The following is a 16,139-nucleotide window of genomic DNA, read 5'->3' as shown; positions in this document are numbered from 1 at the left end:
AGGCAGGAAAAACCATGAGACTCATATCCAACTAACCATCAAAAAGCTGAAGGGGAGCTATGACTCAAGTGGCAGAGTGCCAGGCTTGAGTGAAAAGAAGGGACAGCAACCAAGCCCTGGGTTCAAGCCCTAGCACTGATACCAAAAAAAAGGAACAGGAAGAAGAGAGAACAGAAAAAGAACTCTCCCCATAAAGCACCCATAAAGGTTTGGTTAGCAAACCAACTTCTAATACACGGAGTGACAGACTGGTAGTTTTCAATGACTAGTTACTTTCTATTTTCTCAGTTCCTGATTGGTAAGATGGAGAAGAAATAAACCAATACAGGCAAGTGCTCCACACTTGGCACATGGTAAGTTACCATGAACTTCCTGTGAAAGCAGTAGTAGCGACTACAGTTAAGCTTTCAATATATATTTAATCTACCAACACATATTGCACACCCACGCAGGCATTAATTCCATACCAGTTCCACGTCTTATATCTTAATGTTACCTGTATTTCTGATGTAGTAAGGCCACTTTCTGGGTTGCTTCTTCCAATACTTTTTCATCCTGTAACCACTCCTATAACACAAAGCAAAAACAACAACAACAACAAAAACTAAGCTTAGGAAGAATCATTGCTATTCTTATTGGCTCATCATTTCAGGTAAAACTGTAACTAGTAAGCCCAGCACTGGTGGCTCACACCTGTAATCCTAGCCACTCAGGAGGCTGAGATCTGAGGATCACAGTTCAAAGCCAGCCCAGGCAGGAAAGTCCATAAGACTCTTATCTCCCATTTACCACCAGAAAACTGGAAGTGGTGCTGTGGTTCAAGTGGTAGAACACTAGCCTTGAACACAAAGAGGCTCAGGGACAGCACTCAGACCCTGAGTTCAGAGACCAACAACCGACCAAAAAGAAAAAGGAAAAACTATAATATCACTGTTTGGGGGTTGGCTTATAAATGTATTCCTGGCTTCTATAGCTAACTGGGATCTTTCTAAGGACTTAACTGACTTCTGCTCAGGAACGCAAATAACTTGCCTTGCCTTCTCTACTCATCCCAGAGAAGGTTTTAGCTGAGTTATTTCAGATTGGTAACACTCATTGGCCACTCCTGAGCCCCGCGCAAAAATATCCTGTGCATTCTCTGGCTAGCTGTGTAGATTCTCAGGAGTGCATTCCACCTCCCTCAGTTGTTTCAAATATAGTTTTCGTGTCATTTCCAACTGCAATAACTTTAAAAAGTTGAGCTGGGACTTTCTGATGAGACGCCAAATTCATTTCAACATCAATTTTGTGATACTTCAAGCCTCCAGTTGAAAGCAAAAGTGCTGTGTGCTACTCAGAAGCCAAGAAAGCATCTCTCTTACACTCATATTCAAATACAGAAAGAATTTCTTTAGGCACAGCAGGGTGCCTGTCCCTCAGTTTCCATGATCTGACACTTGGGCTCTATCCCAAAGGGAGCTGACTTAACACTAAGCCCGACCTAAGACCTCTAGCATACAGACTTCATTTCAGGAATTAAGAAGAAATTGTTTATACAATTAGGAAAAATTTGTTTAGAAATTGTTAGAAATTTGGGGGAAAAAATGTTTATAAAGAGGCCCAATAACCGAAAGTCTTACCACAGGAAATAAGGCAAATTTCTGAAGAAAGTCTTGGGATTCATACTGATCAAAGTCACCAAAATCAGCTATTAAAAAAAAAAAAGAAAAATATTCACACTGATTTTATTTTCTTGGCATAGCAAAACATGCACAGTAAAACTCAATTCGCAATATGCTGATGGTATGGTTCATTCAGAAGTCACATTTTTCTGATAAGCTGCTACAGGTTGCAATAGTCTGTTTTTAAATCAACCAAAGCAAGCAAATGAGGACCTAGGAGGTAGCTCATGCCTATAATCCTAGCTACTCAGGAAGCTGAGACCTAGATGACCAAGGTTCAAAGCCAGCCCAGGAGAAAAAAAAAAATCCATCTCCAATTAATCAGCAAAAAGCTGGACTAAAGGTATAATTCAAGTGTTAAATTGCCAGTCATGAGAAAAATTGCTGAGCAGAAGGCCCTGTGTTCAAGCTCCAGTACCAGTATACACATATAGAGAAAAAGAAAATGCTTTGAATATATGTATATGTATTTCTATTTACTGAACTATTTATTGCCTTGATACATAACAATGAGTTTGTAGAGATTTCTAAAAGTCCCATATTTCATTGAAGTAAACAAGGAAGTCACTTAGAAAATAGAATATTTCCCTAATCTAAAAACACTACTAGAGATCATATAGAAGTCAGTTTTTTTATAACAGTTTAATCTGATAGAACAGTTCATTGCCCCGTAAGCATTACGTACCTTGCACCGCTAAGCCTGCTAAATGAATTGCTTGCTCTAATGTACAAGGAATGTTTCCTTCCAAGATATCTTTCTTCAGCTGCAAGTAATACTGATACCTATGAAAAACAATGTCAATTTTATAAAGTCAATATCATCTTCATTCAAGACACAGTGCCATTTACCATTCTTGGGTAGAGGAACATAAATACCAGTCAAATAAACTCTTAACTCTTGAGAGAGAGAGAGAGAGAGAGAGAGAGAGAGAGAGTGTGTGTGTGTGTGTGTGTGTGTGTGTGTGTACACACACACACCTGTCCTAGGTACTGTCCCTAAGCTTGCTTTCTTCCTTTTTTTTTTTGCTCAAGGCTAGTGCTCTACCCATTGAGCCACAACTCCACTTCTGATCCTTTGGGATTTTATTATTTTATTAGAAATAAGAGTATCACAGACTTTCCTACCCAGATATGAGCCACGAAGATGTTTAAATTGAGATAGTGATTAGTTCAAGTTTTCCCTCACAGCTTCCACTTTGTTCTTTAGCATTTCTATTTTTTACTTCTTTCACTGTAATTGCGTTGCTCCTACCACCTGCTTCGTGCTTATGTGGCGGTCCAGCCTCTTCCAGTAATTCAGACTCAGACTGTCAGATTCAAAAAGATTTTAAAAAGCTGGGCACTGGTGGCTCACACCTGTAATCCTAGCTACTCAGGAGGTTGAGATCTAAGGATCACAGTTCAAAGCCAGCCGGACAGGAAAGGCTGTAAGGCTCTTATCTCCAACAAACCACCAGAAAACTGGAAGTGGCACTGTAGCTCAAGTGGTAAGTAGAGTGCTCACTTTGGCTAAGAGCTGAGGGACAGCGCCCAGTTCCAGAGTTTAAGCCCTACAACCAACAAAAAAAAAAAAAGGATTTTAAACAGATTCAAACTGTCAGATTCAAATAGCTTTCCTCAGGTACAGATCACTGCTACAGCTGCTTTCATACAGAAGGTAAAGGTAAAGAAAAAATAATGGACTTAAAAGCTAGGAAGCTGAACACTGGTGGCTCACACCTATAATTCTAGGTACGTGGGCAGCTGAGATCTGAAGATTGCAGTTCAAAGCCAGCCCCAACAGGAAAACCCATGAGACTCTTATCTCCAATTAACCACCAAAAGCCAAAAACAAGGCTGTGGTTCAAGTGGTATAACCTTAGCTTTGAGCACAAAAGCTCAGGGACAGCAGCCAGGTCCTAAATTCAAATCCACAACCAGAAGAAAAAAAAAAAAAAGTAATACATGCAAAAATAATACTGGAAGTCTGTGATAGCCATCATCCTAACAGAAGTACTGGCAAAGAAGACAGCTAATTCCAGCCTGAGATCACAGAGCTTTGTAATGGAGGACCCTTCTGAATAGGGACAGTAACTTCTCACTACTTGGGAAATGGAAATCAAGAGGGTTTTAGGGTCAATGCAAGGCACGGTAAAAAGTCAGCAAAATCCATCTCAGTCTTTAAGTTAGGCATGGTTGTACGAATCTGTCATCCCAGCTTCTGCAAGGCCACAGGTAAGGATCGCAGTCCAATGCTGGTCCCAGACAAAAATTCCTTAAAAAACTAAAGCAAAAAGGGACGAGGGTGTGGCTCAAGTGGGAGAGCTTCTGCCTAGCAAGCACCAAGGTCCCTGAGCTCAAACCCCAATACCTCCTCCTTCACCAAAAAAAAAAGAAGATTCCAACATGTAACTGTGAGAAAATCTAGAACACAAGTGTTCAGTTTCTCTCTATCATGCTTCTTAATATCATCTTCCCTTTCTGTGTCCCTTTTAAGTATACTTCCTAGCTGATGCTTTCTGACTGGTAACTCTGTGCCTCCTATGTCCCAATTTTCCTCTCACCCCCCTCTAGGATTCAGCTTCCAGAGTTATGAGGCTATTAAAATGAAACCTTTGGCACAGTTTCTTGAAGAATAAACACAGATTTTTGTGACTCTGTTGTCTAAATCCTCTCATTCCCTTATTGCAAAGGGTCAGAAACAAAATCAGCAAAAACATCAAGGATGACATCACTACGAGAGTTCATAGAACTGGGAAGACAGTAGCTCACTCTTACAAGTAGCTACTCAGGATGCTGAGATCTGAGGATCAAAGCACAAAGCTGACATGGGCAGAAAAGTCCCTAAGACTCTTTCATTTCAAATTAACCACCAAAAAAAAAAAAAAAACAGAGGTAGAGGTTTAACTCAAGTGATAAAAGTACCATCCCTGAATGAAAACGCCAAATAAGGCTGGGAAGGTAGCTCAGTGGTAGAATACTTGCCTTGCACGCATGAGGCCCTGGATTTGATTCCTCAGCACTATATAAGCAGAAAAAGCTGGAAGTGGCGCTGTGGCTCAAGTGGTAGAGCGTAGCCTTGGGGTGAAGAGAGGAGGGACAGCGCCCAGGCCCAGAGCTCAGGCCCCATGACCAACAAAAAAAAGAAAAAGAAAAAGAAAAAAAGCCAAATAAGAGTGTGAGGCCCTAAGATTAAGCTCTAGGACAGAGAGAGAGAGAGAGAGAGAGAGAGAGAGAGAGAGAGAGAGAAAGAGAGAGAGGGAGGGGAAACAGAGACAGGGAGAGAGGGAGAGACACACACAGAGACAGAGACAAAGAGACAGAGAGACAAAGAGACAGAGAGAGAGAGTTGATAAGACAGTAGAGAAACGTCTCTTTAACCATTCCTCTGTTTAAGGCAAACCTATAACTCATCCAATGCACAACCCAGAACAAAAAAAATCATGACATGTCACATAGCAGAACCCGTTGGTAATATGGAGGCTAAAATGTAGGGTGGGAGAACCAAGTTTCCTGCTGCCTTCAACCTTGGCTTCACTTGACCTCACTAGATGGCTGGGCATCCACTGCAGGTACAAGACTCATTACCTGGTAATCTCCTGCTGCAGCTGGGAAACGGAAGGCACGTAAAACACCACTCCAAAGTACACGGTAGGCTCCAGTGCATATTTATCCAGCTGTTTCTTCAAAGGTTTTTCCAGATCTACCCATCGGCGCTGATTCTGCTTATTGTAGTACCAGAGGCTGAAGTAAGTGACCTGGAAGGACAGAAGGTCACTGAGGGAGGCAGTGATGCACAAAAGGATTTCAGTGATGTCAACTGCACCAACTAAGGGCCTGGGACCAAGGGGACGTGGTCTCCTATTGCCTCTTTTCTCCCAGGGACAACAGCAAGATGTAAAGGGGAAAGAAGACAGGACTTACCACAGAGATAACTAGTACAGGAAGTATAAGACAGCAGTATAAGCGAGAGGCGTAAAGGCAAAAGCCAGCTGCACATCATTTCTTGCACTCTGAAAGATGTGTACATGGCCTGGATACCACAAAGTGCTGTGCAACTTTTCATACAGATTTAACAACAAAAAGTACTGAGCTAGGGCTGGGAAGGTGGCTCAGTGGTAGAGCGCTTGCCTTGCATGCCTGAGGCCCTGGGTTCGATTCCTCAGTACCACATAAGCAAAAAAAGAAAAAAGCCGGAAGTGGCACTGTGGCTCAAGTGGTAAAGTGCTAGCCTTGAGCTGAAGAGCTGAGGGACAGCGCCCAGGCCCAGAGTTCAGGCCCCACAACCGGACCCAAAAAATAAATAAATAAATAAAGTACTGAGCTAGTCATGAGTGGCTCACACCTGTAATCCTAGCTATTCAGGAGGCTGAGATTTGAGGATCATGGGTTGAAGCCAGCCAGGGAAGGGCATTCTATACAACTCTTATCTCTAATGAACTGACAAAAAATCAAGGGGGAGGTACTGTTCAAATGGTAGAGTACTAGGGGCTGGGAATGTGGCTTAGTGGTAGAGTGCTTGCCTTGCATGCATAAAGCCCTGGGTTCCATTCCTCAGTACCACATAAACAGAAAAAGCCAGAAATGGTGCTGTGGTTTAAGTGGTAGAGTACTAGCCTTGAGCAAAAGAAGCTCAGGGACAGTGCCCAGGCCCTGAGTTTGAACTCAGGGGGAGATATGCCCCCTCTAACAAACCTTAGAATAATCTTTCTCCTGTGCCTGCCTACCTTCCCTGGGAAGGTCATGATGGATCCTAACACTAACTTTCTTTTTTCCTAATACTAACTTTATCACAGTTTCTTTTATCTTCTTTATTCCACAGTCCATTGGATACAAATTAAAAGCAACTATAAAGTTTTAAATCCCAGTTCAATGTAGAAAAAGAATTCTGAATTAAAGAATAGAATGTGGAAGTGTTCTCTTTCTTTCAAACACACACACTCACACACACATATACACACACAAGTGAAGTAACCTAAGTGTAATACTCAGACATTTTTCAAAAAAGAGGCTAGGGTTAGCATTTACACTTCACCTGCTGTGTAATATAACTGCCAAGACAAGTCTATAGGACCCTCAGCCTAGGCAACTTGAAAAGCTGAAAGGAAATGGCAGCTCAAGGCTGTTGCTAATATTTACCTCGAAATCAATTTGCAGCAGAGACGTATGAGGAACATACATGCCTGTAATCTCAGCTACCTGGGAGGTGGAGGTAAGAGGATGTAGTCAGAGGCCAGCCCCCAAAGAAGTTTTAGAGACCCTATTTCAAAGGCTAAAAAGGACCAACAGACTAGGGACATGGCTCAAGTAACAGAGTACTTGCCTGGCCAGAAGCCCTGAGTTCAATCCTCACTATGGGATTTTAAAAAAGGGGGCTAGGGGCTGGGAAGGTGGCTCAGTGGTAGAGTGCTTGCCTTGCATGCCAGAGGCCCTGGGTTCGATTCCTCAGCACCACATAAGCAAAAAGAAAAATGCCGGAAGTGGCGCTGTGGCTCAAGTGGTAGAGCGCTAGCCTTGAGCTGAAGAGCTGAGGGATAGTGCCCAGGCCCAGAGTTCAGGTCCCACGACCAGGGAAAAAAAAAAGGGGGGGGGGCTGGAGGGGAAAGCTAGAGATCTGGCTTAGTGATACAAAGCCTGCCAAGAAAGTGCAAGTCCTGAGCTCCAACTTCAGTTCTGCCAAATAAAATAAAAATTTGTAAATCCACTGACAGGTCAAGACCATTGGAAAACCACTACTCTGTTGTTTTTGCTGTTGTTGTTTTAATCGGTCATGGGACTTGAACTAGGGGCCTGGGTGCTGTCCTTGAGCTCTTTTACTCAAGGCCAGCACACTACCACTTTGAGCCACAGCACCACTTCTGGTTTTCTGGTGGTTTATTGGAGATAAGAGTCTCACAGACTTTCCTACCCTGGATGGCTTTGAACCACCACCATCCTCAGATCTCAGCCTCCTGAGTAGCTAGGATTACAAGGCTTGAGCCATGGGCACCAGCTGCTCTGTTGTTTTATACCCTAGAGCCGTGGAATAAAACATGCACAGTGACAGGCATGCTCCACATGCACTGTCCAGTACAGCTGCCACTCGCTACAGGGGGCTTCACAGCACTTGAATGTGACTAATGCCACAGAAATTCTATATTCACTATTGTGCTTAGCATATATACCTTTAGCACATCAATAAAACCTAGAGGGGAAAAAATTTCAGGTCATTTCTTTGACCTGAAATATTCACTTAAATAAAAAAATGAATTTTACCCAGTGTTGGTGGCTCACGCTTGTAATCCTAGCTACTTAGGAAGCTGAGATCTGAGGACTGCAGTTTGAAGCCAGCCCAGGAAGGAAAGCCCAGAGACTCTTATCTCCAATTAATTACCAAAAAAAAAAAAAAAAAAAAAAAAGCCAAAAGTAAAGATGTAGCTCAAAGCAGTAGAGTGCTAAGCGCTGAGGGAAAAAAAGCCCAGGGCCAGTGTCCAGGCCTAAGTTCAAACCCCAAGATTGGCACATAGAGAAAACGATTGGTTTTGATCAAGGTTAACCCATGAACGCAAACTGGGGAGATTCTAATCTCCAGTTAACCAGAAAAAAGCCAGACATGGAGTTGTGGCTGAAGTGGTAGAACGCCAGCCTTCAGCAAGAAAAGCCAAGCACGAGCACAAGTCCCTTGCCAGGCACCCAATGGCTCACACCTCTAATCCTAGTTACTCAGGAGGCTGAGATCTGAGGATTGTGGTCCGAAACCAGCCCAAGAAGAAAAGTCTCCATGAGACTCTTATCTCCAATCAACTACTCAAAAAAAGCCAGAAGTGGCACTGTGGCTCAACTGGTACAGTGCTAGACTTGAGCACAAGCATTCAAGCTCTGAATTCAAGCCCTAGGACCACCAAAAAAAACAGCACAAGGAAGTGGCGCTGTGGCTCAAGCAGTAGAGCGCTCACCTTGAGCTGAAGAGCGCGGGGACAGCACCCAAGCTCAGAGTTCAAGTCCCACGACCGGCAAAAAAAAAAAAAAAAAGAGCACACGTCTCCAAATTCAAGCTCCAGTACCAGCATAAAAACAAAAACAAAACACAGTTCTAGGTTTGATATCCAGCAAATCCTTCTGGCTATGGATGGGAAAACCCAATAAATCCAATTCCATTTTCTCAAATTAACTCCTCCTTCACAGTGTGATCATGAGGACTGCAGAGGAGAAATGATGGGAATGCATTTTGCTACTAGAAAACCATTACATTTTTGAGACACTATTTACTTTCACCCATTTTTATCTGCCAAGTACTCACAAAAACCAATTACCCCTTCCTCCAAAAGAGGAATTTGTTTTTACATATATTTGTTATTACATATGTTTGGATGGCTCACAGCACAGTATATTTTTAAGTTGTATGTTTGCTTTGTGTTCCACTTTAGGAAACAAGTTTTGGATTGCACTTAGCATGCCTGCTCTATAATGCACAACATTGTTATGAGCTTAATTACACATTTACTTCTGGTTATAAAGACAGAGCCTTGGCAGTAGGCCCAGGACAAGCATCTTGTAGGATCTAAAGCTGTCTGATTTATAAAAATATATTGTCACCTGGTGTCAGTGGCTCACACCTGTAATCCTAGCTACTCAGGAGGCTGAGATCTGAGGATCACGGTTAGAAGCCAGCCTAGAAGGAAAGTCCCTGAGACCCTTATTTCCAATTAACCACCAGAAAACACTTAAAGGTGGCTCTGTGGCTCAAAGTGGTAGAGCGCTAGCCTTGAGCTGAAGAGCTGAGGGACAGTGCCCAGGCGCAGAGTTCAGGCCCCCATGACCAGACCACCACCCCCCAAAAAAAAGAATTCCCTGGTTTGAAGGGAACATAGGCTGAAGAATCCAAAGTACTTGCTCCTGTGTTCAAGTTTTACCTTAAGCACTTCAAGAAATCAAACGCATTATCTTGTAAAATACTTCCAAGGAGGCATCATATTTGTAATACTGCTACTAGAAAGGTTTAGACACATGTCACTAAAATCACATAATGGGAGACTCTTATCTCCAACTGACCACCAAAAAAACTGAAGCTTCACAAATACATACTGGGCGATCTAAGGATCGTCATTCAAAGCCAGCTGGAGCAGGAAAATCTGTAAGACACTTTTATCCAATTAAGTACAAAAAAAAAAAAACAGAAGTAGAGCTGTGGCTCAAGTGGTAGAACACAAGCCTTGAACCAAAGAGCTCAGGGATGGTGGCCAGGCTGAGTCCAAAAACCAGTACTGGCACAAAAACAAACAAGAGGGAGGGACCGGTGAGGATATTCAAAGGGTGACATTTATCAGGAGGCATTTCATTCACAAACTGTTTTGTTGAATGACAACTACCTTGCATAACTGAAGATAATAAAGCTTTCTTTCTTTTCTTTCTTCTTTCTCTTTCTTTCTTTCCTTTCTTTCTTTCTTTCTTTTTTTGCTGGTCATGCAGCTTAAACTCATGACCCAAGGGCTGGGATGTAGCTCAGTGGCAAAGTGCTTGCCTAGCAAGTGCAACGTCCTGGGTTCGATCCCCAGTACCAAAAAAGAAAAGACAAAAAAAAAAAAAAATACAGTTAAACTCATGACCCAGGCGCTGTCCCTCAGCCTCTTTGTGCTCAAGGCTAGCACTCTATCACTTGAATCACAGCACTACTTCTGGCTTTTTCTGAGTAGTTTATTGGAGGTCAGAGTCTCACAGACTTTTCTGCGCAGTCTGGCTTCAAGCCATGGTCCTCAGATCTCAGCCTCCTGGGTGGCTAGCGACACCCAGCTAAAACTTTTTTTAACACACATAAAAGGGCTTAGGCATAGCTCAAAGTAGGAGCACTTGTCTAGCATATGAGAGGTCCTGAGTTCATTTTCTATGTTATATTGTTTTCTTGATCTTGATGTGTTTTCATTGGTTTGATAGTTTATATGTATAATTCTACATCAAGATCGCATGATCTAAGGGGAAAAAAATCACCTGAATGCTGTGTAACACAGAGCTAAAGTTCATTCAGGGGAGAAAAAACATAGTTGTAATATTACTAGCCATTTTAATATTAATTTTTGTTCTTTGCTGTACATTTTTATTCAAGCTGTCAAGTACAAAATGTGTATGCCTTCAAATAAAACCCAAATTTACTGTTAAAAATAAATCAGACATCTTATACTCTAGTTTTATCATAAATTGTGATATGTAGCAGACAAAAATAGGTGAAATGGAATAGGCCTCTTTTCAGACAATGTAGTTACCTTACTCTGCATGAACTGACAACAGCTCTTCTTCCTAACAATGCAGTTCCTTGTTAATTATTTTAAGAGTCTCTCTGGTTGTACTATTTTTAAAGCAGAGCAGAGGGACACCCAAATTAGCTAGATTGTTTTAAGCCACTAATGCATTATGTTTGATAAAAGTTAATCCCGTATAAAATTACAAATATAATTTTATCCTGATGCCTTTCTTAGACCACGCTGAAGCCAGAAGACTTTCATCGGGGAATGATGAGAGATGAGAGGAGATAGCCCTAGATATAGTCTATCCCAGAGATCACCTAACAAGGGTGGTTAACAAGTATTAACCTAATTCAAGTCCTGAGCTTACATGTACAGAGTCTGCCATAAATAATGAAGGACCCTACTACTTCTGCCTTCTGACAGATGGTCACACAGTCTCAAACAGGCAGTCTTCTCTGATGTTTAATTTTACTCCGTTGTCTTCTCTCGTTGCTTAAGTAACACACCCCATCACCTTACAGGAAAAGTGGTAACACATAATAAATGAAGACCGGAGAAAATAATCCAAAGTACATCTTTGCTGGAGGCGTGGTTTAGCAGAAACAATGTCCCCCAGCTTCTTCAGCTGTACGTGAAGAGAGAAGAAGCTACATGGTATGCCAGACACTGCAAAATCTCTAAAGATACTCAATTAAGGGGCTGGGAAGGTGGCTCAGTGGTAGAGGGCCTGCCTCGCAGGCATGAGGCCCTGGGTTCGATTCCTCAGGACCACATTAGCAGAAAAGGTCAGAAGTGGTACTGTGTCTCAAGTGGTAGAGCACTAGCCTTGAGTTGAAAAGCTGAGGGACAGCGCCCAGGCCCAGAGTTCAGGCCCCACTACCAACAACAACAACAAAAAAAGATAGTCAATTAAAACAATCTCAACCCACGTGCAAGAGAGAGAGAGAGAGAGAGAGAGAGAGAGAGAGAGAGAGAGAGAGAGAGAGAGAGTGTGTGTGTGTGCGCTATTTACGCTTCTTCACACAGGCTTGTACTCTACCACTTGAGTCACACCTCTATTTCCAGTTTTAGGTGCTTAATTGGAGATAAGAGTCTCACTGACAATCTTTAGATCTCAGCCTCCTAAGTAGCTAGAATTATAGGTGTGAACCACCCCCAATCTACTTCAGGAAAATAGTAAAAGTATTTCCTTTTTCTGTATAGAAGGACTCTACTTCCTTTTCTTTTTACTAATAATATAAAGTTCCATTTAACAATGGCCATACTTATAGGGGATTGTTGGTTTTGGTTTTGGTTGCTGGTCATGTTTTTCTTTTTGGTAGTACCTGAGTTTGACTCCGAACCTGGCACTTGCTACACTGGCTTGCTAGGCTGGTGCTCTACCACTCAAGCTATGCTTCTGGCCCAGCTTTTTGCTGGTTATTTTGGAGACTGAGTCTGGCCTGCCCAGGCTGACTTTAAATCTGGATCCTTCAGGTCTTAGCCTCTTTAGCAGCTAAATGCACAGACCTCAGGGACCAGAACCCAGCTGTGCTGGTTATTTTTGAGGTAAAGTCTTACTTTACTTACTTTTCTGGAGTCAAGTATTACTTCCTGCCCAGACACGTTCCTCAACTATGATCTGCCTATTTTAGGCTTCCAGGTCCTTGCTGGGATCAAAGTCCTGCACCAGTACATCCAGCTTCCCTTCAGCAGGATGAAATCTCACCGACTGTTCGGCCTGGGCTGACAAGGACAAGCTAGGAGGACCAATACAGACCACTGTGCCCAGCCATGGGTTGAGAAGGCACTTTGTGAACTGTTTTCTGCCCAGATTGGCCTCAAACCTCTCTCCTCCCATTCTCAGCCTAACAATTAGCCAGAATTATAGTCATGAGCCACCAGTACCCAGGTCACATTTAAAGTTTCTTTCTCTCTTTTCTTCTTTTCTTTCTTCTTGTGCAAGTCCTGGGTCTTAAACTCAGGGTCTGGGTACTGTCCCCTGAGCTTTGTGGTGGGGAGGGGTTGTGTTTTGTTTGCTCAAGGTTAGCACTCTTACCACTTAAGCTACAATTCCACTTTCTGTCTTTTAGAGTTTAGCTGAAGGTAAGAATCTCACAGTCTTTCTTGTGCAAGGTGGTTTGGAACCACAATCCTCAGATCTCAGCTTCCTAAACAGATAGGATTACAGGCATGAGCCTTCAGCTCTTGGCTTGGGTTTTCCTTTAAATTATGTTCCTCAATGAGGACAAGTCAAAAGGCCCTAATTATGAGAAGGTGCATAATTCAGAAACACATATTCAACATTTTTAACTATTTAAAATTTAAATTCCAAATACACTTTCATCCAATAAATGCTATTTAAGCATACATAAGACAAGAGATACTTCTATATTGAAAAGTAGAAGAGATGGTGATCTAGTTCCCAGGTACAGCACTTGCCTAACATGTATAGGGCCTTGGGTTCAGTACCCAGCATTGAACAGTCTAAGTCTCAATGGAAAATAGGGCAGTAAATGTTAAATAAACAAGATGATGATTTAGAGAGGAATTTTTTTTTAACTACTGCTTTATTTATTTTTGTTTATGGGGGACTGAGGAATTGAACCCAGGGCCTCAGATTGGTAGGCAAGTACTCTACCCGCTAAGCCACACTCCCAGCCCTAGAGAGGAATATGAAATGAAATAATGATTGATAGTGGTCCTAATTCACAGATGGTCTGAACTGCTGTAATATGTAAATTCCAGGTGTGCCCTGCAGCCAATTGCAGTAAGCCAGGACCAATGAAGGCAGCAAATGCCTGAGTGGGCTCACTAGTTACTTTGCCTTCCTTGGTTATTGATTCTGACTCCACAGCTCTCTGTCTTCATCCAACAGTACTGTAACCAGATACTGCTTTGGAAAATCTCACCGCAGGGGACTCTCCGGGCATCTATTTCTTCAGCATGATACTTCCAACTGTACAGGAAAACAAGCTTACAGAACACTCTACCAAACAGCGCAATCACTGAACAGCTTTAGAGATATTCCCTCCTTCTCCCACCTCCCACCCTGTCTTCCCACAGTGGTGACTTTGGTTCCTTCTCGGGACTCTCTTGCTTTGCCTCGGGTGAGCTTAGAATGTGCTTTTGCAAACAAGAAATTGTACAAAGGACAAAATACAGAATAAATGTATTTTAAGAGTACTTGAAACAAATTACCATCAAATGTAGGAGGCCGCCCTGTCCAGGCATGCATTATAGGCACCAGAGCAGGACACCTGTCACTTGCCTAAGGTTACATGATGAAAAAAGAGAGTGGTTCACGACTGTAATCCTAGCTGCTCAGGAGGCTGAGATCCAAAGATCTTGGTTCAAAGCAAACCCAGGCAGGAAAGTCAATGAGACTCTTATCTCCAACTAACCAGCAACAAACCAGAGGCAGAAATGGGGCTCAAGTGGTAGAGTAACAGCCTTAAGTAAAAAAAAGTTAAAAGACAGTGTCCAGGCCCTAAGTTCAAGCCCCAGGACCAACACCAGAGAGAGAGAAAGAGAGAGAGAGAGAGAGAGAGAGAGAGAGAGAGAGAGAGAGAGAGAGGGAGAGAGAGAGGGAGAGAGAGAGGGAGGGAGGGAGAGAGAGACTATCAACAAACCAGAAGAACAATTTCAGCTGTAGTTTCTACTACATAGCCACACCAGGAAGTTACTGAACACTTGTGTCTCAATTTACCCAACTGTAAATGAAGATGACTAAGGGTATGTCACACTAATAGCATTGCTAAGTTTTAGAATAAGCAAAAACCCTTCAAGCTCTTGAAAGAATGTCTCCAGTAAAAATGGCTCAAGTAATGTGAAATCTTCTTAGCATAGCTATCAACTCCTTTGAAACTGCATAAAATTACATTTTGGTTTGATTTGGGTTTTTTGGTCAGTTGTGGGGCTTGAACTCAGGGCCTGGGCACTGTCCCTGAACACTTTTGCTCAAGGCTAGCACTCTACCACTTCAAGTCACAGCTCCACTTCCAGTTTTTGAGTGGTTAATTGGAGATAAGCATCTCCTATTTTCTGTAGTAGAGGAAATTCAATGTTTACATGTATTTAGCTTTGATAACTTTTCATTCCTTTTAAAATAAATTAATTGAGGGGCTGGGAAGGTGGGTCAGTGGTAGAGCATTTGCCTTGCACGCATGAGGCCCTGGGTTCGATTCCTCAGCACCACATAAGCAAAAAGAAAAAAGCTGGAAAGCGGTGCTGTGGCTCAAATGGTAGAACACTAGCCTTGAGCTAAAGAGCTGAGGGACAGTGCCCAGGCCCAGAGTTCAGGCCCCACGACCGGACCAAAAAAATAATTAATTAATTGAAACTAGCAACAGATGGATTGCTTCTTTTTTAGAAGAATGGAGAATGGTGTGTGCGTGAGGCCAGAATGCCAAACAAAGGGCTCAAGCACCTGGATACTAAATGTGGGCCAGCACTAGGTGTGGACCTCACTCCTGGGTACTAGTTGTATTGCACTGTAAAGCAGTCTGCATTCTGACGGTGAATGACCAATGTTATACAATGTGAATGTACAATTTCAATGCATTCTTCACTATTATACACCCATTAGTTTGTCTTTGTTATCATACTGGAATGTGTAATTCTTTTTTTTTTTGGGTCCGGTCGTGGGGCCTGAACTCTGGGCCTGGGCGCTGTCCCTCAGCTCTTCAGCTCAAGGCTAGCGCTCTACCACTTGAGCCACAGCGCCACTTCCAGCTTTTTCTTTTTGCTTATGTGGTGCTGAGGAATCGAACCCAGGGCCTCTGGCTTGCAAGGCAAACGCTCTACCACTGAGCCACCTTCCCAGCCCCTGGAATGTGTAATTCTTAAGTGTTCGTCCAAACATGAATTTGACTTCAAAAGATGTGCCAGCCGTAAAAACACAAAGAAGTCAAATTTGTACTTGTCTAAACATTACCAGTGAATACAAAATACAGGTGAATAAGAATTAAGATTGTTATGTACACATCAGGAAGAAAGGAAGGGATGGTATGGTAACTGTCTTACTTCTCCAAATTCAATCATCTTAATGATAAGACCTCTCTAGTCATTTCTGTCAGACCCATTTTTCTCTCTGGCATATTATTCCAGAATAATATAAATGAATGGGAATGGGAAAGTGTTAAAGAAATCCATGTATAAAGTAGCGAGTGTAATGTAGGCACTGCTCCATCACCAAGATGGCAGGAGGAGGCACCATGGCAATATCACACACAGCTGACCTATGGAAAGCACCAAGCACTTCTTAATAGTTGGTACTGATACCCAGTAAAGAGCCATTCTT

General features: G+C 42.5%; 1 protein-coding gene across 2 annotated transcripts in view; it reads right to left on the bottom strand.

Annotated features, from left to right (window-relative positions):
* The window catches only part of Ptpn21 (protein tyrosine phosphatase non-receptor type 21), a 71,690-nt gene that overhangs the window by 38,025 nt on the left and 17,526 nt on the right, over positions 1-16,139 (bottom strand). For both annotated transcript variants that reach the window (XM_070028363.1, XM_070028372.1), the window contains exons 3-6: positions 5,229-5,398; positions 2,347-2,444; positions 1,620-1,687; positions 497-567 (exon numbers count right to left, since the gene is read on the bottom strand). In XM_070028363.1, coding sequence (XP_069884464.1) covers positions 497-567; positions 1,620-1,687; positions 2,347-2,444; positions 5,229-5,398 — 407 coding nt within the window. The remainder of the gene's footprint in view (positions 1-496; positions 568-1,619; positions 1,688-2,346; positions 2,445-5,228; positions 5,399-16,139) is intronic.

The sequence above is a fragment of the Dipodomys merriami genome, unplaced genomic scaffold (assembly GCF_024711535.1).
Source record: "Dipodomys merriami isolate MVZ:Mamm:240054 unplaced genomic scaffold, mDipMer1.0.p SCAF_1, whole genome shotgun sequence".
Classification (NCBI taxonomy): Eukaryota; Metazoa; Chordata; class Mammalia; order Rodentia; family Heteromyidae; genus Dipodomys; species Dipodomys merriami.
Note: the sequence above shows the minus strand (reverse complement) of the source record. Positions and strands in the feature narration are given on the sequence as shown.